Below are 10428 nucleotides of genomic sequence, written 5' to 3'. Positions count from 1 at the left end.
CTTCATAAAGATGGAAAATTATGTAAAAAGATAATATTCAAAGCCTTGAATATGCTAGCCAGTACTGTTCAATCACTTATTAAGAAGTGGAAAGTTTGGGGATCTCTTGATACCAAGCCAAGGTCAGGTAGACCAAGAAAGATTGCAGTCACAACTACCAGAAGAACTGTTCGGGGTACAAATAAAAACCCACAGGTAACCTCAGAAGTACAGGCTGTTTTGAAAAAAGTTGGTGTGGTTGTTTCAAGGAGCACAATATGACTATACTTGAACAAAAATGAGCTGCATGGTCGTTGTGCCCAAAAGAAGCCTAGGCTTTGGTCATGTTTTCCTTGTTAGAAGTTAGGATCAGAGTTTATATTGGCAGATTGTCTACTTCCATGCAATCATGAACAATTGCCTAGGCTTTCTTGTCATGTACCTAGCATCAGAGGAGCCTGGATCAATAATATTTTTTTTTATGATGGAAATTGAGCTCTTCTGATGCTCCTATTTAGCCATTCCAGCAAGCAACAAACAAAACTTCAAATTATGTTCAAATATACGTAGGTCCTTTTTAATGATATGAGAGTAGCCACAAACAAATAGGGAAAAAAACATGAAGCAGGAACAAATAGGTGCACTTGTTCTTTAAATTCCAGTTTCGGGTGGTTGTGGCCTTTAGAGCAATACATCTATTTCATAGACTGGAGTTTCCTTCTAGAAGGTGGTGGTTTCAATGATTTACTGCATATCCTAAAGGGTATGTAAACCCAAAAATGTGCATATATTGCAGATTACCAGTGCTAAGATGAAGTGGCTGTATTAAGTTTCTTTTTTAAGGCTTTTTCTCTACTAGTAACACATTCTTGTCCTAGAGTAAAAACACTCACTTACTGGACTGTATTTATGGAGGAGCAACCTTGTCAAACAAGGCTGGTTTCCTGACTTGGACTACAAACTTCTTCTCCTCATCTCCATACCATGGGGAGATGTTTTGCAGTTCACAGAAGACAACTAGGAAAGCTGATGAGATGGTTTGTTATATCAGTTCAGTATGCAGGAAGTTACAAGGATACAAGATTTCTAGCAGGATCAAAAGGAATTTTCTGTGTTTGTGGAAAACAAGCTATAAAAAAGAAAATAAATATAGCCACCACAAATAACGACTGGTAACCTGCAAAAAGCTTTTTTTTTTTTAATTTAAATGTACTTTAGGCATATTTTAAAATAAAAACACAGTACAATACCTGAGTACATTTTATTTTATTAGGCAACACACTTCTTCAGTTTAATGGTATAAAAATACTATTTTTAAGTTAGGATCTCTTGCTTTTCCTGATCAGTGTTGTTGAGCCGATGCTGATTTGCTGCAAAAAAAAAAACAAAACACAAGTTTATGTCAAGTTTGCATACTGACTGTCCTAATGCTTGTATGTCATTTGTTCTGACAGAATCCTTTAATGTAAATACTTTTCTATCTGTTGTTTCATTTACATACAGTATATAATATATATTAAAATATATTAACCTTCTAGAACAGGGATCGGATGTGATGTGAAGAGAGGCAGAGGACACTGTTTTTGGGGGGCACAGGACAGAGGACACTACAGTGAAAAGGGGGGGGGGGGTGATGTGAAGAGAGGCAGAGGATACTGCTGTGGGGGGGGGGGGGTGATATGAAGGGGGGCAGAGGACACTACATTTAGGGGAGCACAGGATACTGCTATGGGGGAGCACAGAGGGGCAGAGGACAAAACAGTGTGTGGGGGGGTGATGTAAAGGGGGACAGAGGACAATGCAGTGGAGTGTGTGTGAAAGGGGGCAGGGGACACTAGAGTGGTGGGGTAATGTGAAGGGGGGCAGAGGACACTGCTTCGGGTGGGTACAGGACACTGCCATGGGGGGAGCAGAGGACACTACAGTGGTGGAGGGGGGGATGATGTGAAGAGGGGCAGAGGACACTGCTTTTTGGTGTCACAAGATACTTCTATGGGGAGGCAGAGGGGAAGATGAAACTACAGTGGGGGTGATTTGAAGGGGGGCAGAGGACACTGCTTTGGGAGAGCTCAGGACACTGCCATGGGGGGGGGGCAGAGGACACTACAGTGGGGGAGAGTGATGTGAAGGAGCAGAGTACACTGTTATGGGGGAGCAGAGGACACAACTGTGGGGGGGGGTGATATGTAAAGGGGGCAGAGGACACTTTTATTTTTAAAAAGGACACCATTCCCCCAGGGATCTTTGATTTCCTCCTTGTTTTCCAGGTAGATCTCAATCTTTGAAAGGTTGTCTACCCCTGTTCTAGAATATAAGTCCTGTATATAGCATTCAGACTGCTACTGTATGTGGACAAGCAAAAACACAGGAAGTCTACTGCTTTTTAGGAAGAAGTTTACAATTCTTAGTTTTACAGTTTAAAATTTTTATTCTGTAAAGTGGACATATTCTAAAATAATCATATGATTGAAGGCCCCTTATTGAAGGCCCCTTAAACCCCGCCTAGGGAAAGGAGCCTTGCATGCTTGAAGCTTGGCAGCTACATGGGCGTCAACTGAAAATAGGGAGGTTAAGGTTAAGTGAGTGCATATCATTAGTTCATGGCAGATAAGAGTTCAGCTATTTAGGTTCCATGCATTTGATATCACGCCCTTGGAGCCTGCATAGGCAATATGTGGTTTGAGGCTTTTCAGAGTGTCCATGAAAGTATACAGCACCAGATTGTCTTTATCAGATTCCACAGTTGTATTCTATATTTTGCAGTTTATAAATGCTTTTCAACTTGTGTAAATCCATTAACAAAGCTTACCCAAACCACATATACACAAAGGAACATGCATTGATAAAGCTGGGTGTACTCCTGTGTGACAACAGAAGCTAATCTAACCGGCTTCTGTCAAATGGTTTTGATAGAAAATCAGCATGCAAGCAGCGCTTGCAGCCAATGACTGCAGCGCTGGTCTGTGTATTCTGATTTGGGGGGGATTGTGTCATCCCTGCTCTCAGAACAGCGGGAGAGATTCCTGCCTCAATGTCATCAGTTGTGTTGATGCAGGGATCTGTTAATTTTTTTTTTTTCCTTCAACCCGCTGGTTGAACAAAAAAACCTCATTGTGTATACCCTGCCTTAGTGACTTTACTACCAAAGTCAACAGGGGTCCTCAAACCTGTCCTGTAATCCTCAAGATATATTTGGAGTAATTCCACACAGGTAGACAAATTGCTTTACTGACATATCAATTAACCTACCTGTGTTACCTGAAAAACATGCACTCATGTGGGACCTGAGAATAGGGTTGGGAAAACACTGTTCTAGAACAAGATATTCCAAAATGTATACATACTTCCACCATTTCATCTCCATTAACTTCTTGGATGTGAGTAAATTTGTCACTCTTGCAAATAAGTTTTCCTCCTTCTAGCTGTACAGTGACCTAAAAAACAAGACAACATGAACATAACAAATATACGTGATCAGAAGTTAAATATTAGAGTTTTTGTTAAACCACAAAAGTATTTCTCTCAAAACATTATGTGCAAGAAAAACAAAATACCAAGCCTATTAGATTTTTTTTTTGTGGTTCAAAGAAAAAAATGGTTTGGTTGTTTCCATAAGTATGTTCCACACTGAAGTGGGGTGGCTTGACACAACGCACTTTGCAGCCAATAAGTGCTGCTTCATCTAGAGTATCACTGGAGGTGGAATCATTTTGTTATAGTATGTGTAATGGTGCCCCATCCAAAAAGCCCAAAAGACCAAGCATGCACTGATACAGGGGTATCCTTTCTTGACTGTGACTTGTGTGTAATTTGAAACAAATGGTAATGTGTATATGATCACTGGAAAAAAACGATGCGTATAGACATCTAGGGGGTGGACCCCTGTGTCCCTGAGTACCCCTGTATTTGCTGGTACATGGGGAAATGCTGACTGTAACTTGTGTTTTGGGCTTGTTGGACAGGGAGCCATTGTACATATTATAACAATGTGATTACACTTTGCATGATACTCCTGATGAAGTGACATTTAATGGCTGTGAATGCCACACTGTAAAACCAGCATCAGAACAAGCTTAAAGTGGTTGTAAACCTAGAAGATTTTTTTTAATCTAGCCATTGGCTCCTGCTGCTGTCAGTCACAGCCAGTGGGTTGGGAGTGGGGCCAAGCTTTGCTTTATGTGTCAATGGAGACACAGAGCGGGATTCAGGAGCAAGCTCACATAAGTGCCTACATAGCAAGCGGCTTGCTATGGAGGCAGAAGGCAGTGAGGAGGCGTCAGGAGCACCAGCGGGGGACCTGAGAAGAGGAGGATTGGGGCTGCTCTGTGCAAAACCATTACACAGAGCAGGTAAGTATGACACGTTTGTTATTGTTAAAGTATAATAATTGAATGTTTACGATCACTTTAATTATCTATTTCTATTGTTGGCTTGATGAACATATGGATGTATAGCTGGGCAGAGATATTGGGGGAGGTGGATGAATGGAGATGCTCCTTGGTTGGAATACCCACAGGATGTTGCTAAGTGAGGCCTACCTGTTACTGCTCACCTCCTCCATCACAGGAGTGAGCACTCAGATGCTGAGCTCAGAGCTACTGTATCAGGGGAGAGATAGAGCATGTGAGGGGGTCTGAATCAGAGAAAAAGCTCATTCCTGTGATGGTAGGGGTGAGCAGTAATGACTAGGCCTCACTTAGCAATGTCCTAACAAAGTTCTGGGAGTCTTCCAGCCAGGCTTCATGAGGTACGTAAATGGCCTACACCTATATCATAGACATTATTTAATTTTAGTCAGAGACACACAGTTTGTTTTTATCCACAGACGCCCCTTACCTGCATAGGCAGTTCTTTGGTGAAGGTGAACTTTTTCTTTAACATACAGACCACAATAAAAAAACAGCAACCGTGTTAGCTTTTCCGTATTGTTCTGAACCTCCCTACCTTGATTACACCTCTCAGTTAGAATTGAGGAGAAATCACACCAAACATGGGTTCACATAACAGTATAAACCTCAAAGAGGTTCCTCCCTACAAAATTTCAAAATGAAAAAAGGGTTGACCAGCAACCTCAAACTGAGATTAAACTGAGATTAGTCTAGAGACCCTTAGGGTGACTATCCAGCACTTTTCCAGTTGATTTGCCATTCACTGGGATCTCCAAATTTTGTACTTCATAGGAAAGTGTAGTTCATACCCTATAATAATTGCATCCCATTTGGCAGTTTGAGACTATGGAGGCTTTTACAATCATTTGCATAGCAATTCACCAATTGAAAATGCATATACATTCATTCATGTGAATGTAAAAAGAAAAAGTTATTAGGTTATTTCCTGTGCTCGTTGACTGTTTTTCATTGATTTTACATAGAAAATACTGCATTTGGCTGCTGGATGTTGTCAAGTATCATCAGAAAATTCCTATGGTACTTAGCATCATCCAGTACCTAAAATGTAGCATTTTTAATTTTAAATCAAAGAAAAACATTCATCCAGCACAGTAAAAAGCCTAGTAACAAATGTACACACACTCACTTTGCAAATTGCTATGCAATTTTTTTTATAAATACACCCAATTATGTAGCATTAACAACAACAACAACAAAAAAACCTACAAGCATTATCCTTTCATAACTCCGACTATGTAGACAACTTTCATATTGGTGTAGGTTAGGCTTAGGTTGTTACCTTGATTTTTTTCCCACCAGCAGCTGTGATTTCTGCTTCCTTCCCAACAGTAAAGGAATTACTCTGAGAATGCTTTGGGGTCTTTGATGTAACAACAAAGTCATTTCCATTTTGCTGGATTTCAATCACTGGGTTAACATCTTTTGCTACTTTGACGATGTCATCAGGCAAACCTAGAATGCAAAAAGGTTGTATAATACACATAACACATTAAAAAAATATTTTTCAGAATTAAACTACTGAGTTTTTAAATATAATTCCATGAATCCTTTTCCAATGTGTTAGTTCAACAATTTCTGATTCATGCCCTATACACTTGCTCAAATGGACCCACTAATTTTACTATGGGTTCTATGATCAACCTAAGAACCTCTCTTTTTAGAAATTTTGGATACACAAGGCACAGCGTACCAATGGTTACAAAGCTGTCCCTGTGCTCAGAAAAGATGAACTTTTTTTTTTATCATTTAGCAGCCATGCTTTGCTGATTTCCTCTTAGCTGCAGTTGCATCACTGCACTGTCTACTCATAGAACCTAAAGGGCTCGTTCACACTTGACTTCTAACTCTTGCCAAACACCCCTATAGCGCTTGACAGGCGTTAGACAGGCATTTGGGAAGCTTTTTTAACGCTCCTCAAATGCTCCCCAAACGCCCTATGCGTGGTTTTGAGGCGGTTGACAGGAGTTTGCGAGCATTAAAACCACAAATGCCTATAATGAAGTTAAATGGTATTAACACGTCGCAACCACACCGCAAATGTCTGCCAGGCATTTGAGGAGCGGCACTATAGACTTGAATGGGAGGCTTCAACTCCTCCTGACTCGACATAAGGTGTCAGTTTTGCCATGACGCGACGCTAACACTTCAGTGTGCTGCCATGTGCAGAATTTTCATAGGCGTTTGAGAACTGACAAAGCTAGTGTGAACGTAGCCTAAAAGAGGATTGGCAGCAATCAAAAAGTTGGGAGTTGATGACACTGATCAGGACTTAATTCCCTTGGGGTGAACAGCTGCTGTCAGCAGCAGTTAATAGAATAAAGCCAGCCATACATGATTGATTCCTTTTTTTTTTTGTTCAGCCAGCAGGTTGAATAAAAAAAATTAGCAGATTCCCCCATCCACACTTTTGATGTAGATGGGGAAATCCTTCCGCTGTGTTCTTGTATTCTGTGGGTGGAGAACCTTTCTTGCCGGCAGAATACGATGAGTGTTGCTGGCTGTAGATGGTGGCACTGATTGTTTGGAGAAAACCCAACAGGGTGGTTGTACACAAGCTGATAGACTGACTTGTGTTTAACCAGCTAGCCCATACATGGATTGAAATTTGTCTGGTCCCTGCTGAACAAACCGATATTTGATCCAAGGATGGCCCCTTAAGATTAAGCATAAAATGAATGTTCTGCAGTTTTACAGGTACTCAGCATTTATATCTGAATTCTATAATATTGTATTTAATATTAAATAGAATAATTCTTCAGATAACTATTTCTGCAATCTGTAAAAAAAATAAAGTGCAATAAATGTCTGTGGTCTTAACATAGTCATATTAAGCATAGTAACCATGCAGCTACTATAATTTTTTTTGCAAAACAGTTTGTGATCTTTGGTATTTATGCCTTTATCACTCGAAAAATCGTATACTTCTAATTTATAGTCTTTATGCATCACAGTAAATAGCACACTTACCAGCAGCCTTCAAGAAATTTTCATAGTTCTCCTGAGAAAAGACATTCCAGGTCCCACTGAAGGCCATAGTGAATCTTGTGATGGATCGAGATGCACTTGTTTGGAAATGACAGGAGTGATATCACCCTTCTTTCACTAAGGCACTATATATCTGTGTAGACTAATGCATGTCATAATTATTAACTCGATGGTTATCAATTATTAATGATTTGTTTGATGGTAATGGAAATGACCCACAGTTCACTGTCCAGTGTTTTCTGCATTTGTGAATATTATGTAATACAGCCCTTTTTAGTCTGACATCCAAAAATGTACCTCTGAAGGACACTGTACAGTCTGTAAGAAACTATAATGAAAAAACATTGTATTTATTACAGGTACTTATATAGCATCGTTATTCACGCAGCACTTTACATCTATATTGTACGATCGCATCACTGCCTGCACTCAATGATCTTACAATCTAAGGTCCCTAACATTTTTTCCAACTCCCGCCCGCCATATAAGGAAATGATGGGCGCAAAGCTGTTCTCTTGTTCTGGAAGGATGTCATATCATATGACATCCTCCCACTCTAACTGCGCATGTGTAGCCCCGGCGGTGCGCAGCACGTCGATCAGTGGTACGCTGTGTCCCTGGGACACAGCAGATCACCGATCAATTGAAAGAGCTGATGACATCGGCTCTGTCATGTGATCAGCTGTGTCCAATCACAGCTGATCGCATGTAAATAAGGAAATGCCGGTTATTGGCATTCCTCTTCTCACGAGCTGTCACGCTGACAGCTCGTGAGGAGAGGAGAGCCGGCATTACTCAGAGGGGACATGTACACTGAACATCAGGACACTGATCATCAGGGGCTGATGATCAGTGTACCCTGATGGTCAGTGTAGCCCCATCAATGCCACCTGTCAGTGCCCATCAATGCCACCTGCCAGTGCCCATCAGTGCCTACCAATGCACATCAATGCCACGTATCAGTGCCCATCTGAGCTGCCTTTCAGTGCCGTCTATCAGTGCCAGTCAGTGCTGCCTAACAGTGCCAGTCAGTGCCGCCTATCGGTGCCATATATGAAAGCTGAAAATTAGCCTGGGCAGGAAGGGGGTATAAGTGCCCAGTAGGCAAGTGGTTAAAAGGGACAAATTAGACAGAAGCCAATTAACCTACCAGCGTGTCTTTAAAGTGGGAGAAAACCAGAGTACCCGGAGGAAACCCATACAGACACAGGGAGAACATGCAAACTCCAGAGAGGTAGTGTCATGGTTGCGATTCAAACTGATGACACTAGCGCTGCTAGGCGGAAGTGCTAACCACTTAGCCACTGTGTTGCTTAGTTAACAGTTGGAACAACTAATTAAGGTCATGCAGGCTCTGTGCAATCAGTAGGAGACCCTTAACAACATGAGTCAACCAAGTATGAATGCTAATGCTTAGTAAAAAGTACAAGAACTGTGGAAACTGTTCCTAAAAAAGGCAGTGAACAAATGGCTGGTCACAAAGATTACCACGCTGTGTTCTGCACTGTGACTCTATATAGAAGCAGTCATCTTGGTAGAAGTTTAGGCCTCATTCACATTGGCATTTTGGGATCTCAGGCAGAATTTCTGCGATTCTGCCTGCAATCCCAAATTGCACTGTAATAGTGTCAAAATGCATTACACGTGTTTGGATACCACTCATTTTTACTGGCACCTAAACGCAGTGTGGTTTTGCCATAATTGTCACATGATAAATCTTGCTCAGTCGCAGCAAACCACACTGCGCAAAGTTTGTCACCCAAAAGAATCTCCAGCTCCTTTTTTAGCATCAAGCTTCGCCATGACTGCACAACCCCAAAACGCCAGATGTGAATGGGTCCTTAGATCTTTGCTTCCTCATGTCAGAGCTGCCCTCTGATGACTGGTGATCTGAAGACTGGTGTGGTAATGTTCAAGAACCAGCAGGAGAGGTGTAGAAAGCACAGAGCAGAAGCAGGGAGATCATTGCACCGCAGCTTTCTTCCCCGCAAGAGGAACAGTAAGGCCTCATTCATACATATCACCCCCCCCCCCCAAACCAGTGTAAATGAGGCCTAAGTAGCATTGTAGTGACATCACCAAATCTCATGATGCAAGCAGTCACAGACAGTTGTGCCTGTCACAAACAGTTATAAAGCTGTATCCACAGAAGTGCCTAGGCACAGGAAGTATTCTGTAATTTGTATTGGTGAATTAAAAATGAAAAGGTAGATTTTTACGGTAATAGGGGCATTTACCATTTCTTTAAGATAGCCAATCTTCACTTTTTGTGTTCAGGTCCATATGTCCAGCCAAACATTTTGTTCTTAGCATTGGAAAGAATGGAAGGGAATCGGTAAGTACTGATCCCACCTGTCTTTAATTTTAATAACACCTCAGTACTACCTGTTACAAAAAATGTTGTAAAAATGCATCATACACAAACAAAAAAAATGCGCAAAAATGTAAAGTTATGCAGCAGCCCTCATGTTAACCTAGGGTTACAGTAACTGTTGTCAAAAAAGGGTTCTTTGGAACAGTGTTTATAAATACTGTTCAGGCAGGGGACTAAGACTGCATGCACATCTGCGCATTTTTTGGAAAGCACGCAAATGCTCATGCATTCCAGGAACATGCAAATAACAAGTGAACCCTGCGAGTCGCACTTGCAGTACCATTAATTCTTAATGGCACCCTAAATGCGGCTAGCAGACATGTCATTCTGTGTGTGGCAAAATGCTGCGAAAAGCGTAGTAAAAAACATGCAAAGCTGCATGCCCAAAAAAGTGCAGGAGCTTCTTTTGGCATTTTTGTCACGTAAGCCAGTGAATCGGCTGCCCTATATGCGTCAAACAGAAAACACGCAACATGCGTTTTTGCTACTCTAGGTATGATAAATACAAAGTAGAATTATTATTACCTTGTACTTACTTTATTAAATTCAGCTGCAGAATAAAGGTGTGACCTTTAGGTCCCATTCACACCAGAAACTGCGCGTTTTTCATGCATTTCCACGTGTCTTTACATGCTTTTGACATGCATCTACAGTGCATGTTCACAGTGTGTTTTTTTTTTT

General features: G+C 41.2%; 1 protein-coding gene across 1 annotated transcript; it reads right to left on the bottom strand.

Annotated features, from left to right (window-relative positions):
• Nucleotides 1-1230: 1230 nt before the first annotated feature.
• LOC149452922 (fatty acid-binding protein, liver) lies at nucleotides 1231-7510 on the bottom strand. Its single transcript, XM_089688776.1, has 4 exons — nucleotides 7356-7510; nucleotides 5668-5840; nucleotides 3324-3413; nucleotides 1231-1349 (listed from the first exon to the last, which is right to left on the bottom strand). The coding sequence occupies exons 1-4, from the start codon at nucleotides 7420-7422 to the stop codon at nucleotides 1299-1301; spliced, it is 381 nt and encodes a 126-aa protein (XP_089544902.1). The 5' UTR covers nucleotides 7423-7510; the 3' UTR covers nucleotides 1231-1298.
• Between the last annotated feature and the right edge of the window lie 2918 nt (nucleotides 7511-10428).

The sequence above is a fragment of the Staurois parvus genome, unplaced genomic scaffold (genome assembly GCF_062004578.1).
Source record: "Staurois parvus isolate SC_StPar_1 unplaced genomic scaffold, SC_StPar_1.0 ptg000454l, whole genome shotgun sequence".
NCBI lineage: Eukaryota > Metazoa > Chordata > Amphibia > Anura > Ranidae > Staurois > Staurois parvus.
The sequence above is the reverse complement of the archived record's forward strand: the minus strand, read 5'-3'. Positions and strand labels throughout refer to the sequence as shown.